Source organism: Eupeodes corollae, chromosome 2 (genome assembly GCF_945859685.1).
Source record: "Eupeodes corollae chromosome 2, idEupCoro1.1, whole genome shotgun sequence".
Taxonomy (NCBI): domain Eukaryota; kingdom Metazoa; phylum Arthropoda; class Insecta; order Diptera; family Syrphidae; genus Eupeodes; species Eupeodes corollae.
Genome location: NC_079148.1, coordinates 60487812 through 60506551, shown reverse-complemented (window position 1 = coordinate 60506551; position 18740 = coordinate 60487812). Strand labels below are relative to the sequence as shown.

The following is an 18740-nucleotide window of genomic DNA, read 5'->3' as shown; positions in this document are numbered from 1 at the left end:
ATAAAAGGTTTTTTTCACTATGTTGAACGATTTTAAACCACCGTCCACCGCTCTCCTGCGAATCGTTCTTTCACTCACTTCCAATGATAGATCTGTTTAAAGTTCTCTGGAGGATAAGAAGGGTTTTTTTATTGCTCTGACAAGCAGTTTATCCTCTCTGAGCGTCGTTGCACTTGGCCTACAACATCTGTGGATAGTTTTCACGTGTTATTCTTGTTAAATGATTTTATTAAGCGAGATATCACTGATTTATTAATATTAAACTTTTTTGCAAACTCTGATTGTTTAATTCCACTTCTATAATCGTTAATTAATTTTAATTTAAACGTTGTTGGATATTTATTTCGCGCCATTGAAAAAAAATAGAGACCCATCACTTCACAGGTTATTACTCCACAAATTGCATACAGTGAATGACTATTTTTTTATTTTAGGTTTTGTTACGTTTCTAATGTTCAAAAGTAACGGTATTTTTTATCTCCTGATGTCATGTGACGAGTTTATGTTAGAGTTTTAGCCAAAGAATTGGAGATAATTCTTTGCCTTTTTTTTTTTCTTGCATTGTTGCTACCTGCTTTCAGTTTTAGTAAAATAATTAACAAAAGAAATTATGATTTCATGATCAATACAACGTACTACATCGTAAGACGTTCTTTGAAGCAAACTGTTGCTTTAGTTTTGGGTTGCGGATCTGAAAATAACTCCTTAACTTCGGACTGACCAAAAACATGCATAATGAACCATGTGCTGCATCCTAAGTTCAAAATTAGCAAAACAAAAAAAGCTCATTGAAGACAACAACAAACAAAATGAAACATTACAAATGTTATTTTTTGTAATACAGACTAATGTATTTTAGTACGTGTTTTGTTATTAATTAAATGGATTACAATGGAACATAAATTATTTTAATAATATGCAATCTAACACAACATATAAAGTTAATTTTCTTTTGTTTTTTTTTTCTTATTAGTTGTGTTTGAATTTAATTAATATATATATATATAAATAATATATTATTATTATTATATTCTATAATTTTTTTTATTATTTATAATAACAAATCAATTAATAAACTTTATTATTATCATTTTTTGTTTAAACATGTATAAATAAACTCTTGATATTTTGGACGCCAAATTTTGAGTAAATCAATGCAATAAAGAAAAAAAAATAGAAAATAAAGAGACAAGATAATATTTTTGTATTTGTTTAAATTTATGTATAGATGAAGCTTATTAAGATTTTATTTGCATAATAATATATTTTGTTTTAATTTTTACTAGACACTTAAACCGAAAGATCTTTCCTTAAATCGACGATAAGAATTAAACAGAAACACTCCATATGAGACACCTATAAGTATTTTTTGTTTGTTTCTTAGTACATTATTATTTATATATTTATTTATTTATTTATTATGCAAGTCAAGGACGTATTTTTAAATAATAGTTAAAATTCATTTCATTTTTTGTATGTTTAATTTTTGTATCGTAAAGAATGCATTTTTGACCATCGATTCGTTCGAAGGCAAAATAATAATTTTAAACAAAATTAAAAGTCTGATTTAATTTCAGTATCGATTACTGTTGAGTTGCGCGTTGACGGCCGAGCTCATGGCTGAAGCAGTAGCTTGCTGAACGTTTTGGTTGTGCATAAACTCAGTCGCAAATTCAAGTTGAGCCTTGGCCATGCTAGCGTTGGAACTTCGGTAAATCGTATGGATCTGCAAAGAAAATATTGAAATATTAATTAATCAATCATAATATTGTTGTTATTTGAACTTACTTTAGTTATCATCATGACATTAGCAGCACAAGTTGTTGCAAAGCAGAAGGCAATAATGAGTAACAATAACCCAACTATGATACCTTCGGCACTTGAATCAAACTGACTAATGGCCACAATAAAGCCACAGTAGCCAGTGCGAGGAATGCCGATGGATTGGAAAACACTCATCATTGTTTGAAAAAAGTACACGAAAAAGAAGACCATAAAGTTAAAACTTGAATCATTCTTAAAAGCTTTGTATGCTGGGCGGAACCTAAAATAATATTAAAATAAATTAGATATACATACATATCATAAATGTATTGTACAATATAATTTCATTTACCAGCAAACATATGACGCAGGAGTAAACAGAAAGGCATAGAAGATCGACAAACCGAAATTTGTAAAGTCCCCACTGTGCAAAAGTATAAGTAGGCCACCAAAGATATTTGCCATCATTGTAAGAGTGTACACTATTTTGATATAATTTTTAATAATTGTTTTAAATTGATGTATGTTGATTGTACTTACTCATCCATGTGTAGTAAAGATGTTTGACAAGTCGTTGAAATTCTGATGGGATTTCTAAATTAAAGTCCTGATAGAAACATGGTTTAATGCAAAAGTTATCGGGTAGAGGTGGCCAATTGTTGATCTGTGGTACATTAGTTCTTTTAAGCTGTTGTTCACGTCTGTCTAATTCAGCTGCTTTTCTATCTAATTCGTCTTGACGGCGCTGTGATGAATAAATCAATAAAATCAGTTATATACAAAAATCTTTCTTCTGAATAGTTATTCTAATATAGAAATTCTTCTCATTTTGAAAATATTGTCTAAATATTAAATGAACTCAAACACAATTAATTCTAAATCAAATTTTGGTTACTTCAATTGGACTTAAACTAACAATGTTAATTTTACGACAAATCCAAACCTGCATATTTGATCTTAAATCAAACAAAAAATACAATTTAAACAGTGAAAATTTGTATTTTGACAGATCTAGATCAAGAATAAATTGATTTATTTTACCCATAAAAACCCCATAACTATGCATACTGATTTGATATGTCAAATTTTTATATATATTGTGTTAGGTTTGTTTTCGTAAGAATTTTATTTTAGCTATATATTTATCTGTACTATGAAAAGAACTTAGTCAACACTTTTGTACAATCTTTTAATAAAGTTACATAAAATTTAAAATATTTCAAAAGTCAAGAAACTTAAAAATCCAAAAGAAAATAATATGTACTAAGAAAAACTTTGTCTTGGTTGACATCAGAGACAGACTATTAAAAGCGGGTCTCCTAACTAAAAAAAAAGTATCTCAATCAATTTAGATAATGAACTTCAACCCTTCTCGCAGAAATTAAAGGTTCTAAATGTAAAAAAATGTTCTTTAATTCTAAATGATTTGTTCAATAAAGCAGAAAATGTTATAATATTATAAAATAAACATTACATGGAGAATTGAAAAGATTGATGGCCTACTGAGTAACTGATATTTTTTTTAAGACGTGTGGTTTTTAATTTGGTAATGCTTTTTTTCGGGCTGGTCTTTTTGACAGCTGTCACTTTATTTATGCTTAACTTTGAGCTTCGTTAGCCATCATAAACGATAAGACTTACTTGCAAATTTATAACCAAAACAACTGATATTTTTTGTAAAACGTGTGGTTTTTAATTTGGTAATGCATTTTTCGGGCTGGTCTTTTTGACAGCTGTCACTTCATTTATGCTTAATTTTGAGCTTCGTTGGCCATCATAAACGATAAGACTTGCTTGCTAATTTATAACCAAAATAATTTTTCGATTAGCGAGATATTTCATACAGCTATTAAAACAATCAATTTGTTGAAGGGACATTTTGATGAGGACAGTGAATCGTTTTATACTGAATTGAGTTTATTAATGTATGTAATAATATAAATCTAATATATAAGGTTCTCCTGTCACAGTGTTAGTTGCCATACTCCTCCGAAATAGCTTTACCAATTTCAATGAAATTTTGCATAAACATACATTCGGTAAGTCTGAGAATGGTTTTTTATCAATTTTTTATATTTCTAAGTGCTATTGTTTAATTGAATCAACCTCGCACACGATGCAACGATCTTACGATAGTATTCAGTGACGATATGTACAATGAAGCATTGATTGTTGAGGATCTTCGCATTATCAGTCATTTCGGTATGCATTTGCCAAATCGAAGTGCATCTGATTTAATAGACACTGAATTGAATCGTGAGCTACAATACAATACTGTAGAAATGGCAGCGATTGTTGCTCGCAATGTCCTACTAATGATAGAAGAACGAAGAATCATTTATGACCACATCATGCTCGCAGTTTCGGCAGGGCAAAGTGGATTCTTTTTTTGGATGCAGCAGGTGGAACTGGCAAGACATTCCATTTGGAACTCCATTCATTTCGCTTATTCTTGCTTGAATAGGATCAAGAAGTGGTATCGCATTTGTCATCATCTTCTGGCATTGCGGCGACTTTATTTGATGGAGGCAGAACAGCTCATTCAGTATTTAAACTGCCACTAAATATTCAAAATAACCCAGGCGAGGTATGCAATATGATAAAACAATCATCCATGGCCACAGTGATGAAACAGTACACAAACATTCGCTTGAGGCGTTGAACAGGACATTGAAATATATAAAAAACAGACAGAAAGACTATTTGGCGGCTCTCTGTTATTTTTTTCAGGTGATTTCAGACAAACACTTCCCACTTTTCGGGAACGCGCGCTTAAAATCATCGCAACTGTGGCGTAGTGTTTAAAAAGTACAACTAAAAGTAAATATGCGTGTTCAAATGCCAAATGGTGTATCCGCTGAAACATTCTCTAAACAACTGTTAGATAAAGACGACGGAACCAGGAGACTTGGTGTCATACAAATCTATTGACGCAGTTTGTGATGCTACCGAAACTGTAAATTATCCAACTGAGTTTTTGAACACATTGGATTTACCAGGAATGCCACCGCATAATTTAGAACTGTAGGTTAGATCTTTCATGATTTTGGTTCGTAATTGGAACATACCACGGTTGTGCAGCGGCACGCAATTAGTAATTACAAAATTATTGAAAAATTTTATTGAAGCCATAATTCTAAATAGAAAATGCCGAGTTGAAAATATATTATTAGCACGAATACCTATTTTACCCACAGATTTTCCAGTTCAATTTAAACACCTTCAATTTCCAATTAGATTGGCATTTGCAATGAATATCAATAAGTCTCAAGGCCAAACGATGTCTGCCTGCGGCTTAGATATGAGCACTTTATGTTTTCCACACAAAAAAAATACTTAAAATTATAAACTAACCCAGAAAAAAATATTTTATTCAAATAAAATCAAAATTTTATTATTAAAGAATTGATTGCAAACATTTTGATCAAATTAGGTTCAAAGAGATTAGATGTATTTTTTTTATATAAAGACCAAATTTAAATACTATAAACATGAGATCCGAAATTATTGCTGCAAATATTCAAATTCCCGTAAAATATAACTTTAATTTTAGGGGCGCAGGTAAGCTATAAGGTATAGGAATTGGGACCTTATTACTTTTAAAGAGTTGATAAATCTGTGTAGTACAAGTTGCAAACGGTAGTCATGATAAGTTCAAGTTAAGCAGAAAAATACAAATTCTACTATCGTAAATATTTGGTAGTTTTATTAAAACTCTCTCTCTCTTTACTGAAGATGTACACTCGGACGTATACGTACTTTTTTAATAATTTTATATACAAACATACATTAAGTAGGCCCTGAAATTAAACTCAAGGTTTTCAAAGAACTTTACTGTCCATAATCTTAAATATTACTCATTCTTAATACAAATAAAAATATAATTTTTCAATGTTTCTTAATATTTGAATAAATCTCAAATAGCTTTGTTAAATACTTATTTACGGGGCGGACCTGGGCCTCAGCTCCAGTTTCGCACCCCAAGTTGGTTGAGGTCTTCACCCACCTGAGTGCGCTACCTAAGTCTTGACCTTCATCTACTGCGCCGTCCCTCGGAATTGGATTCGAAGGCCTTCCGGGCTGGAGCGTTGTTGTCCATTCGCTCTACATGACCCAGCCCTCTAAGCCGTTGGACTTTTATTCTGCTATCTAGGTCAGTGTCGCTATACAGCCCGTACAGTTCGTCGTTATGTCTTCTCCTCCATTCTCCATCTATGCGTACGGGACCCAAAATCATCCGAAGAATTTTTTTCTCGAAGCATCCTAAGACGCTCTCATCTTTCTTTACAGGGTTCAGGCCTCAGCGCCATAAATGAGAACCGGGATGATGAGTGTCTTATAGATGGTGATTTTACATGCTCGAGAGAGGACTTTACTTCTCAATTGTCTTCTAAGTCCAAAGAAGCAGCGATTTGCAAGAGTTGTTCTTCGTTTGATTTCAGCGCTGGTGTCGTTGTCTGCATTAATAGCGGTGCCTATGTAGACAAAGTCCTTAAATACCACAAAGTTATAGCTGTCCATGGTGACGTTTTGTCCAAGACCTCGTTGTTCAGTGTCCTTTTTTGATGACAGCATATGCTTGGTCTTGCCCTCATTGACCACTAAACCAATCTTCTTCGATTCCGTCGCAAATCTCAAAAGCGCTCCACTGACATCACGCTTTGATCTTCCAATTATGTCAATATCATCTGCGTATCCGAGTAATTGGATGGACCTTTGCAAGGTTGTGCCTCTAGTGTTGACGGTTGAGTTTTGCACAATTCTTTCCAGAACGATGTTGAAGAAGTCCTTATAGATTATATCATACGCGGCTTTAAAATCGATAAAGAGATGGTGGGTATCGATTTGAAGTTCCTGGTTTTTTTTTCAAGATCTGCCGTAGTGTGAATATTTGGTCGATAGTGGACTTTTCTGGTCTGAAGCCACACTGATAAGGACCTATCAGCTTGTTGACGAACGGCTTCAGACGTTCACATAATACGGCAGAGAAGATCTTATATGCAATGTTAAGGAGACTGATGCCTCTGTAGTTGGCGCAGTGTAGAGGGTCTCCTTTCTTATGTATCGGGCAAACTATGCTGAGATTCCTCTCATCGGGCATGCTTTCTTCCGACCATATTTTGCAGATGAGTTCGCCTGCTGCTTTGAATAGTTCGGCAACGATGCCGTCAGCTCCAGCAGCTTTGTTTGACTTAAGTTTAGATATAGCTATCTTCACTTCGTCAAGGTCGGGTAGGCGGAATTGTTGGTCTGCGTCGCCGAGGTTGAATGGTTCCATATCCCTTACAGCGGAATTCGGTTCGTCATAGCCGTTATATAATTTAGAGAAGTGGTCTTTAAATATTCTCAACATAGACTGCAGTTCCATTATGATATTTCCCTGATCGTCCTTACAGGCTACGGTTCGTGGCTTGTACCCTTGGGAGGTTTTATTTTACCTTTGGGTAAAATTTACGAGCCCCATTCCTGTTGTGACATTCTTCTATTTCCTCGATCGCGCGCTTCTCATGCTCTTTTTTTTCCATCTAAGAAGCCGGTGTTCCTCTCTCCTCGTAGAGCTCCCAACTCTGCTCCTTCTGTGCAGCGCCGTTTTGTATGCCTGCTGTTTCGCTACGTGCGCTTGCTAATGCAGGCAGCATAGGACTCCTTAAGAGGTTACTAGAGACTCGATCGGAAAAGGACATGGCAGTCTATTGCGATTGTAGCCGTCTAACGTCGAAACTTCTCACAGTACTTCCTTGTTTTGACTTGGACCTTGGACTTGGATATCCGTAGCCGTACCTTGGCTACAACGAGGTAGTGGTCCGAGTCAATGTTGGCCCCGGGGAAAGTTAAGATATCCTGTATACTGTAGAATTTTCGTGTCGATCGCGAGTGGTCGAAATTTGAATCAGCCGTGGCGGCCACTTGCGTCAAATTATTATTATAGCATAATAACAAACAATTATATCTAAATAAAAGCGAAATTCATAGCCATAACAATAAATTATACAAGTTTCTTTCTTCTTGAAAACCACACGTATAAAAAAACACAATTTACAAACAATGCACTTTTGCTAATATCAATAATTGCAACTCATCCAAAATTTGTATTAAAAGTCAAACTAGCCTTTCCTTTAGATGAATTCTAAAGTGCATTGTAATTGGAATGTGATAAAAACATCAAGGCCAAGATATTTCTTAAAGATGAACAATTTTTACTTAGAGATATGAACTGAAAACTAATGAAGAAAATATTTCGCATTGATTTTTGTTTTTATATCTTGTAAGGTGTTTGAAGCGAAATTCCTATTATATTTTCTCATGATCTCATACCTGAATTTTAAAATAATAATAAACTTTATTCTTAAGTAAACTAAGCCAAAAAAATTCAAGTATTTCTATCTTTGAATACTCAACCGAAAGTATTGTCCAGAATGATGAAAAATTTTGACTGTTGAACAAATTTTTTGGAGTCTATCATCGCTGTTTTATATTTTATATTCCTCGTCCATATTTCGCATCAGAACTTATTTAGAAGTTCTGATGCCATTAAAGCAAAATAATTTTATTTCCAGGAAATAGAAACGCCAATCGAACCGTTTTTATGTAATCAAGCCTTGGATATGGATAGGATTTTTTGTTTTTCTCATTTTAGCTTTGGAATTGTGCAAGTAACGAACAAGTTATTACAGAAATTAACAATTGAAGCGTTTGGATGAAGAAGGGGGTAAGTGAAATATGAGGATGCCTTGCGAAAACTTAAATTTCTGTCTAATCTACGTTGCGCTTCGATTCGTATTTTCTTATTTAGCGCTTTTATTTTTGGTATAAAAGGGTTAATAACAACTAAAAATCGTACAATATGAGTGGAAGAATGGGCTAACTTAACTGGGTAAAATAAAGAAAAACTTAAAAAAATCTATTTTGCATGAAGGAGTTAAGTGCTTACTTACCTCCTTCTTGCAGACAAATTAAAACCCATATTTAAAGTGGTTATACTAAAGATGAAGGTTCTAAGATGATGGTCTTTCTGAGGAAAGTGATCATGGGCTTGAGCGAGCGATGGTGATGAATACCTTCCAGACAATTCAACGCTCAGCGAAGACGCAGAAGATGCACCAGCCACACCAGAGCTGTCATCAACAACAGAGATTCCGGAAATAGCTTCGCAAATTGTTTTAAATCAAAAACACGCAAGTTCCCTCAAGAATATATCACAGCAAAAGGAAGTATTGTTAAAAAAAGGAACCTATTTCTGGAAACTTGTGCGGAAGTGATAATTGTCGTTATTCTTGTTCGGAAAAAATAAATTTTGAGCAAAGATTCGCATTTTTATCAAGTTTTTATTCACTCGAAATTAATGCCAAGAACGTTCTACTGTTTAAAAGCATAACAAGAAAATCAACAAGTCGAGTTAAGAAAAATACCCTTAAACAAAGAAATTTTACATATGAATACCATGTTACAGTCGGCACAAATTCCATACGAGTTTGCAAAAGTGCAATGTGTTCCTTATTTCAAATTGAACAGCTGTGAGTTTGCTCTACCTTCGGATAAAAGAGGTCCGATCATGTAGTCCACTATATTTTGAAGCATATTAACGAATTTCCAGCCGAAGAATCGCACTACTCAAGGAACAAAAACCACCAAAGAAACATCTTTGTTAAATATATCTAAATTAACCTTTACATTGAAAAATGCACCGAACAAGAGAAAAGTGTCCAATATTTTGTCAGCCAACATTTTTACCGACAAATTTTCAACACGAAATTCAATCTGTCTTTTCACCTACCAAAAAGTGACACTTGTAGCATTTGTGACTCTGGCAAAAACTCAGCTAAACACCAAAATTGCTATAAGTCCGGATTCCAAAGCCAAAAAATTGACCGCGAAAAAGCTGGGTCCGTCCTAACGTCTTATAAATTACATTTGACCTCCAGCAAACAATGCCCTTACCAAAATTAACCACGTCTAAGGCATTTTACTTGAGGCAGATGTTGTTTTATAATCTAGGAATCCATGTCCATTACTTCCGATGTGGAGATGTCGTATATGTTAACCTGGACCTAAGATTTTGCAGACAGAGGAAGCACCGAGGTAATGAGTGCACTCTATACATTTTTCCAAGAATGTGAAATTGCCAAAAAGAGAAAAAAATTTGATTGCATGCACCGATTCTTGCCGTGGACAAAACAAAAACTTCTTTTTATTGTGTCCATACCAAGTCCGTTTTTGACGGAATATTTTGATCTGATTGACCACAAATTTCCTGAAGTTGGCCATACTTATCTTGACAGTGACAGGGATTTTGGAAGAATCGAAAAAGAGTTACGAAAAAAAGAAACCATTTACACTGCTCAGAAATACCGACATATAGTAAAAAGTGCCAGCAAAAAAAATATAATTGACATAGAGAACCACTTTAGATCATTAGAAAATCTTCTAGTAAAATTAAACGTTAAACAAAAAACATATCGAATGAAAAAATCAATTCCCCTGATAGCGTCCAATGGCTTTAAATAAACAAATATGGATCCTATTTTTATAAGGAATGCTATGAGGAAGATGCTTTAATCAATGAAGCTGTTAAAGCAAAAAACATCCAAATAGTTCCAGACAAAAACCAAGACTTTTTCGTCCGAGAAAAAAAGATAAAGCAGCTTTCTGTTAACAAAATAAAAAAATTAAAGGAACAAATAATGTCCATCCCAAGGGAACACTGGTTTTATGCGAACAGAAAACAACTTTTCAAAATAAAAAAAAATGAATTTTGTCCCTTAACTCTTTGTATTCTTAAAAATTCAAAATACTAAACTTTTTGTGCAAGAAAGAATTAAGTGTTCTTTTTCTGAAAAATTTAGTTTTTTTTTTTAATATACCAAGCTACTGTAATGAAATAAAAGTAACATTGTTAAAAAGCTTTTATTTTTCTTGATTTATTAGTTTATTCAATTTTATTTAGGTTGGAATACGAAAAAAGTTCTCAACAAAAAACTTTAAGTCCTTATATCTCGAAATGTTGCAAATGTCATTTACCCCCTTCTTTATCCAAACAAAGAATTCAATGTGCTAAAAAAATGGTCTCAATGGAAGAATTCTTATTTCTATAAAATGTTATCGTTTATCTGTTTTTAAGAAGCTCCAAAATATCTAGCTTTGGTTTCGCAATGTAAAAGTCAACCTATCCTATGAAATAATATTCAAGAAAAGTACATAACTTGGATGTTTCAATTTGGTAACTTACAGAGAGCCATAATAATCATGTAATTTATACAGAAATATTTGTCGTTCATTAAGTTATATGAAAAATAAATGTTAAAATAAATAAATTGGGTAGCGCAACAGTCCATTTGAGAACTAGGGCCTAGTGACTGACAACTCTCAACCATTCCTGTGTGCGAGTACTGTTGTCAGGGATGGAAGGGACCTACAATTTTAAGCCGAATCTGAACGGCAAATTTGAGAAAGCAATTTTTATAACAAGAATTACTCTTGAAGTATTTGTCAATTCCTCGCAAGAGGCAGTACCCGTGAAAAAAACTAGGCCTCAAGACCTCTCGCATAACAGTCCATCGCACTAACCATCATGCCACGGGTACTAAATAAATGTTGCCGTATAAAAAAGTTTTTATATAAAGTAGATTTAACGGTAATAGAGTTTAAATAAGCTCAAGATAAGAGCACTACTTCAACAATTGTTTTCATTTAAAAATATTACATATGAACATAATTTAATTTTAAAGTCATTACCCTACAAAATGTATACAATTCGTCCTAAAATCTGTTATTGTTTCTGTTATTTCTTATGACATACTTAATTTATGTTTCTACTCTTCACTCTTGACTTTTTGTCTTTAGAACTTTAAACATAAGAAAGCTCTATTCAGATAATATAAAACGTAAATAATGTTATTAATTGAAAAACAAGTTTAAATCGCTTCTTTACATTCTGAAACAAAGCTTCTTATTAACAAAAATTATATAAATTAATCTTGCAACGATTTGTGAAATAAGAAGATTGTTCTAATTTTCTAACAATGTAAACGTAGTACCTACAACCTAGGCTTCAGAAAAATCTCTTGTTTCTGTGCAAAGACCTAGAAATGTATAAATCTTAGTCACTATCAAACACCAACAACCACAACATGCTTATCATATATCAATAAACACTTTTTTGTTTTGTTTACTCTATTTCATATCTCTGGGTTAGAATTAGTAATAAGTTTGACCTTATGTGACCATTATCTGTGCTCTTTTTAATTATTGTTTATTCATAATTTTCATTAAAACAACAAAAAAAATCAATCTGAAAGTTTTAGCCTACAAAATAAAAGAAATGGAATCAGCATTTTTGGTTTTTATTGAAAATGATAATTTGTTCTCAAAGAAAAAATGAACAGCAGAAGTCGGATAAATCATTTTTTGGGTTACAAAGAAGTTTTGAAAAAAATCGATTTTTCTAATGCATTTGTATTACAATGATAACATTTTTAAGAAAATCATTCCTAATGTTCCCACCGTGTATAGCTTTTGATTGGGGGAACAGCGCTCGCGAGCGCATCTAATTTAAGCAAAAAATGTATACAATATGGCTGACATTTGAAAAACATCAGCTAGGTTGTTTCTGTTAAGCTTTATCTTGATGGGTTAGCGAAACCAGTGACCATATAGTTAGCATAGCTAAAATGACCTAAAATCTAATCTAAAAATTGAAATTTTCATAAATTTGATTAAGTAGGTCAATCAACCTAACTTATGGCTTCCTATCTCAACGTTTTCATTATATATTTATACACTTTTTATAACTTCAATATGTTTTCAATTGCTTTACTCCTGATTCGTCTGTTTTATGTTGAACTAAGTATATGACAACCCACGACAAGCGGCGGCAGCGGTGGTGGGAAGATTAACCGAGCCGCAACCAGAAGTTGAAATATGAAACCCGCACATAATAAAGTAGATAGGTAGGTATGTCATTGTGCACGCTGGTGCAAGCCTTTGTTGGTTCATTTAATTCCATACTCGCTACCATAGTGCAAGCTTGAACGATTTACTTCGGCTGATCACACTCGCCAGTCGCCTCCTATGTCCCATGACTTTTCCATATTTTAAAACTATTCCTCCTCTTAATGGTCAAACATATCATACACATTATTATGGTATTTTAATTAAAAGTCTTGAGTTATTGTGGTGGGCATATTGTAGGTACATATATATTGATTACATAGAAACAAGGTACAAAATTACCTGTAGCTCTTCTGTGGTTATCTGCACACTCGTACTTGCAGCACTTCTGTTGCTGAAGGGCGGTGGTGCTACTATGGGTGGCAGATTCTGGGACGATGGCTGAACGACTGCAGCATTATTCGTCGAGTTAATTTGCAATCTTGGTTTACTTTGCTCCTCCTCGAACGGGTTGAAGTCCTCCAGTGCACTCTGAATATTGGTGACTTGTCTGGGTATTTCTTGAACCGATGTATCCTATTTTTTTTTTTTAATCAATTTCAAAACAATAAAATGAGTCATACAGTTTAATTGTTGTTCGTTGGCATATTTCTTTTCTAGTGATAAGACTTAAAAATCTGCTTTGAGCTTACGTACCTCGAAAGGATCCAAATCAACCAATGGCTCTCCGAATGGGTTGTCAGTGAAGCTACTCATGTTTTTTTTTTTGGTTTATTTTACACGTAGTAGGTGTGGGTTAGTTTTTCTCTGATTGGAAAGAAGTTAAGTCGATGTGGGACTTACTTTTCAAACAAAAGAATTCCACCAATTTGCTTGAGTGATGGTAGAAAATTATTTATTTGGAAATTTTATTAGGTATATTCTTTTTTCTATTTGAAACTATACACCAATCCGTTTCACCCACCAAGAAATCGGAAAAAATCTTTTATGATGGTCATAAAATTCGAACTTGGAGAGTACACAAATGACAGACAGCTCGAAAGAAGATAGATAAAAGTGATGCCAATTCGACTTTTCGAAGGAAGTATTTCGAATATTTTTTTAAAGCAACCGTGATGCCACTTTACACAATTATAAAACTTTTTCTGGAAAATTCAATTTGCTTTGGGTTAGCTTCTAATCTTTTTAATTGTCATTTAAGTTCTGTCATTTCATTGTTTAATCGTGGTTTAATATTTGTTCCTTGGTTCCGCAATGGCTCAACTTTCCATTACCACAGCATGATAAATATGTGCAAATAATTAATAACTATAGCAATTTTAGAGCGAGGAAACATTTATTTCTATTTTAAATTAATTTTCAATGTTTACTTTTTCACATACAAAACACCAAAAATGGTTGATTTTAACATTTCTTCCCTGTTTTTTGGTCAGTGTTGCCATACTTGTATTATTTGTTGAGGATTTCTTTGATTTTAGTGCTCAAATGCAAAAAATACTTTGCATATACCCAAAATCGCAGAATGCGCCCCTAACATAATTAGCTGTTAGTACGTCGCACAGTGTTTCGGTTTGTATGGGAGAGCGGAAAAAAGTCTGTAAAATCTGAACAGTTCAACGGATTTAAATAAAATTTGGCATACATGTTAAGATTAGTCTTATACATATTTGGTCAAAATTTGATTGAAAAAAAAAATTATAAACAAAGTTATTGACATTTTTCTAAAATTTGAGGGTTTTTGATTTTTGTATGGGAGAGCGGAAAAAAGTCTGTAAAATCTGAACTTCTAAACGAATTTTAATGAAATTTTAAACACATGTTAAGATTAGTCTTATACATGCTTGGTCAAAATTTGGTCAAGAAAAAATTATTAGAAAAAAAGTTATTGACATTTTTCTAAAATTTGAGGCTTTTGATGTTATATTTAAATAAAAGTTTTTTTTTAGTAAAATCTTAACTTTTTATTTTGAACAAAATATTACTACTAACTATGTTTATTATAAAATTAAATAAATAAATAGATAAATACATACAAAAAATAAATAAAAAACAATTATGAAGTAGTAATTTTATGACGCTAAAATGAGATTTTTAGCGTCTGCGCTGATTGGAAGTATTTTCTTTTTTGCCTGTGGCCTGTTATTATTGGATCTGAGGATATGAGTATGTGATGCATCACATCTTCATTCGTCGCAATTCGGCTGCATTTTCTCGAATAAAACCTGCGGTAGGCTTTATAATCCTTATTTCGGCATTCTTGGGCTTCCTCGGAGAGCGATCCAACAGGAAATGCACAGCTTTTAATTATTTCTTCTCCATGGATCAAAATCTTATGTACGGTTGCTGGCATATTGTACCATTTATATTTCTCAACAAACAGTTCAGCAGTTTCCCACATGTAAGCTGCACTTTTTTTTAAATCTAATTTTTCATTCGACGTTATTACTTCAAGGACAACAGCAAACCGCCGAATTAGGGATTCACTAACTCCAGTGATTTCTGAAGTCATGGTTGGATTTGCAAAAAATCTTCTGGAGGTGTTGCCGTCATTACTTGTCCCCGTACCTTGTTTTACAAGAACGACAATGATGCCCAGTTTTTCACGAAACTCCTGCTGAATTTTCTTCTTCTGAGCATCTCTAATATGTTCTCCATGCTTTAAATGGCAAATTGTAGGCAACATGGAGGATACACTCCATAAATTTTATCCGAGCGTGAAGAGGAGACATTCCCATTTTCAAAGCTTCCCTGTTTACAGCTTTGGTTCTTATATTTGTCAATTTATTCATTCCAGAAGTTGTAGTTCCACATATGAAACATGAAGAAGCTGCAGGAGTTTCTGTTATAGATTGAGCTGTCTTCCCGTCCAGCATTGTGAACATGAGTTCGTGTTTGATTGTAAACTGACGTTCGCCTATTTGAATTATCGTCTGAGTTAAATAACTGATTTCCATATCTATTCTTTGTTTCTCGTTTCGTATGATTTCTGCAGTTTCTTTAACAAAAGAAAATTGGATGGCTCTGCAGTATCTTGTAGAGGAAGGTCGTTCGTTGTTCCACACAATAATATCCCTTTTATCCTCCATAGCCATTTGCATTGGTACCAAAGATGTCATAAACATATTAGCGTCCGAAGTTTCTTCATTGTCAAATGTTTGACTGTATTGTGGTTGTCCAGAGGCACCATCACATCCCCATTTAGTGTACAATGTTAAAGACTGTCCTTCAATTCTGGTTATCTCCTCTGATGTCTTTCCTTCTAATAACCTTGTTGCAGTGTATTCTAACAATTTTTGTAGTGGCACACTTGCTGAGCTTTCCGTAATGCTTATATCTAAAGGATAGCACTTTTTTTTGCTTCCAGTAATTTAATATAAGGTGGAAAAACATCATGCCTTATCCGGATCAAATTGTGAGCAGGAAAAGCTCTCTGATGTTGCTGCATAGTTTATCTCTTCTTGAGGGAATATATTTCTAATTTCGTCCCTCTTATACCTTTTAGCTCGATCACAGCATTCGTCAAAACTCTTTCGTGGTCTTCCCATATTAGTTGACGTTTCGGCCAATACACTTTGGGTTAGTTCTACTTCGAAAACTCCTTCGAGCCAATGAGTGTATTTTTTTTTCAAAATGACTTTTTTTCTATGAACTGCGTTCCATCGACTCAAAAAATGAGGCACAAAACGTTTATTTAATTCTGACAGCACAGTTTCTATTTGCTCAGAAATTAAGTTGGGGTATTCCCTTTCAAAATATGGTAGAAGATTTTGAACATCATGTCCATTAGTGATAAGTTCACTACACAACACTGAATAAGGAATTTCGATTGAATGCATTTTAATGTATTGAATTCACTATTCACTATATGTATATTTGTTATTATATTTCACTTCACTTTCACTTATTGATTGATCAGAGTAAACATTTTTCTTAAACACCTTGCACAAATGGTCAATAACTCAATACTGACTTTTTTTAATTTAATCCTTTATATATATAGATTTAAGTAAGAGATTTTATTCTAATAAGACAGGTAATACAAAATTACGCAATACACAACAAAAACAAAGCAATAACACTTTAAAAATAACACCTTTTTTATTTCTACCTGCCCTACTTTTAGCAAAAAACTAAAAAAATAAAGGATTATCCCTAATCCTTTTCTTTATTTTTTTTAAGCTCTATCATATAATTTAAAATATCATAAAACTATATTGCTTTTCGTGTGTTCTTTCCAAGAAAATTGAGTTCAAAGTTGAAAAAAATTTCCGGGCAGAAATAAATTTTTTTCGCAAAAATCGAAATTCTCAGACCTGTGTCAATGTATTAATTTTGTTTTATTTTTAAAATAAAGTTTGACATTTTTTCTTAAAATAATGGGCTTAACCAGTTCATTCTGACAATTAATAACGAAGAAATTAAACTTTTTGGTAAACACCACCGTCAAAACGCAGTTTTTTGAAATCCGATTCAGTGAAACATTTTTGATCATAACTTCCACATCTGCACGTATCTGCAGCTGATTTTTTTCTGTGCTTTTATATAAATGCATGGAGCATATGCTGGCATATGCTTTTTTTTGAAATCAAAAAGTTTAAAAAAAACACATTTTTTCCTAGTACTTAAGCTTCAGACTACTTATAGAAGGTTTCTTTTATAAATAATCATTTTTTTTTTAATTTTAGATAATCGAAAATAGACCAATTAAATTATTTAAGAAGCTAGAGAATTTATTTAAAGGAACTTCGGAAAAAAAATATAACTTCTTAAAAAGACTTTTTTCCGCTCTCGCACCACTGTGCGTCGTGCTATCAATTCAAAAAAAACTTATTTTAGGCTCAAAAAATGAAATACAAAAAAAGTAGGGCTAAGTCCGAAAAAGAAATTAGTTTTTCTATTACTTAAAGGTGTTTCCTCGTTTAATATTTAAAATATGTTCTATTGAGACCCCTACCTAACTGTAAAAATCAGAAGGAGATTCAATGCAAAGTCACCCCAATATTTGTTCCTATTTCACAGCAGTTTTACCCCGAAGCGGGACAATTCACCTCTGCCAGTTTACCTCAGCCAGTTTACCACCGTCGGTTTACCTCTGCCAGTTTACCTCTCGACAGTTTACCTCCACCGGTTTACCTCTGGACGGTTCACCACCAAAGCATTTAAGGTAGATTATTATTTTCAAAACTACCTTCTAATTAAAACCTTTTGACATTTAGTTTTGTGTTGTTCTTTATTTTCATTCTTTATGAAATGAATTATGACACTTCCACAACGTTTTTTTTTATAAAGCAAAATATTCATTTGATATTTAAGTCAAAAACACTCTAGTAAAGATATAAATCCTTCGTACGTATCACCCTCCAAAACCCATTTGTTTACATTGTTGTATTTGTAATGTGGACGAATTCAACGAGAAAAATTGACGTGTTTTCACGCATACATAGACACACTTACTGAGATTTTTGGGGAAATTTAATAAATTAGAGGAGAAATTACACGCATACTATAAAAAGTTTATGAGGCTGATTTCCGGTTTAGCTTGTAGGCAAACCAAGATGTCTACCGGGGATTTATATCCTTATATAGAGTGTTTTTGATTTAAGTAAGTTTTTGTGTTTTTTGTTTTGTAAGGACAGTCCTCTATCCTCTAAAAAAGTAAGTAAAAGTTGTTTAAAATAAATAAACTCTCTGCCCAGTGGCACTATAATATAAAACGCCAAAAGCAGTAAGATTGGGCCTTGCATTACCAAAGAAGCACCCTGTGAGCAAAATAAGACACATTTCGAACTACCTTAGAATAAGAATTCGCGGATACTTTTACTTGATAGAATTGTTACTATTTTTAAATAATTTTTAAAATTTCCTCCAAAATGGTTAATTTTGACATTCTTCCCTGTTTTTTATTTCAGTGATGACATACTTGAGTTTGTTGGGTATATTTTATTGAACATTTTTTTTAAATTTTATTTTGATTTTTTTTTTAAGTTATTAATAATTTTTACGAAAATTTAAGGCAAATGCCTTTTGGAAAGACAAAAAGGTATTGTTTGCATTCTAGTTTTCAAATGCAAAGAAACATTTCATATACA

General features: G+C 32.9%; 1 protein-coding gene across 1 annotated transcript; it reads right to left on the bottom strand.

Annotated features, from left to right (window-relative positions):
* Nucleotides 1–1181: 1181 nt before the first annotated feature.
* LOC129947119 (secretory carrier-associated membrane protein 5) lies at nucleotides 1182–13657 on the bottom strand. Its single transcript, XM_056057558.1, has 6 exons — nucleotides 13348–13657; nucleotides 12994–13227; nucleotides 2305–2509; nucleotides 2117–2246; nucleotides 1789–2044; nucleotides 1182–1726 (listed from the first exon to the last, which is right to left on the bottom strand). The coding sequence occupies exons 1-6, from the start codon at nucleotides 13405–13407 to the stop codon at nucleotides 1574–1576; spliced, it is 1038 nt and encodes a 345-aa protein (XP_055913533.1). The 5' UTR covers nucleotides 13408–13657; the 3' UTR covers nucleotides 1182–1573.
* Between the last annotated feature and the right edge of the window lie 5083 nt (nucleotides 13658–18740).

Bases quoted from the DNA above. Each gene is read 5' to 3' on its own strand.
- LOC129947119 (XM_056057558.1), bottom strand. From the start codon at position 13,407: ATGAGTAGCTTCACTGACAACCCATTCGGAGAGCCATTGGTTGATTTG. The intron at 2,045-2,116 runs GTAAATGAAATT...ATATTATTTTAG, and splicing joins CCTGCGTCATATGTTTGCTG to GTTCCGCCCAGCATACAAAG. The intron at 1,727-1,788 runs GTAAGTTCAAAT...TTTTCTTTGCAG, and splicing joins ATGTCATGATGATAACTAAA to ATCCATACGATTTACCGAAG.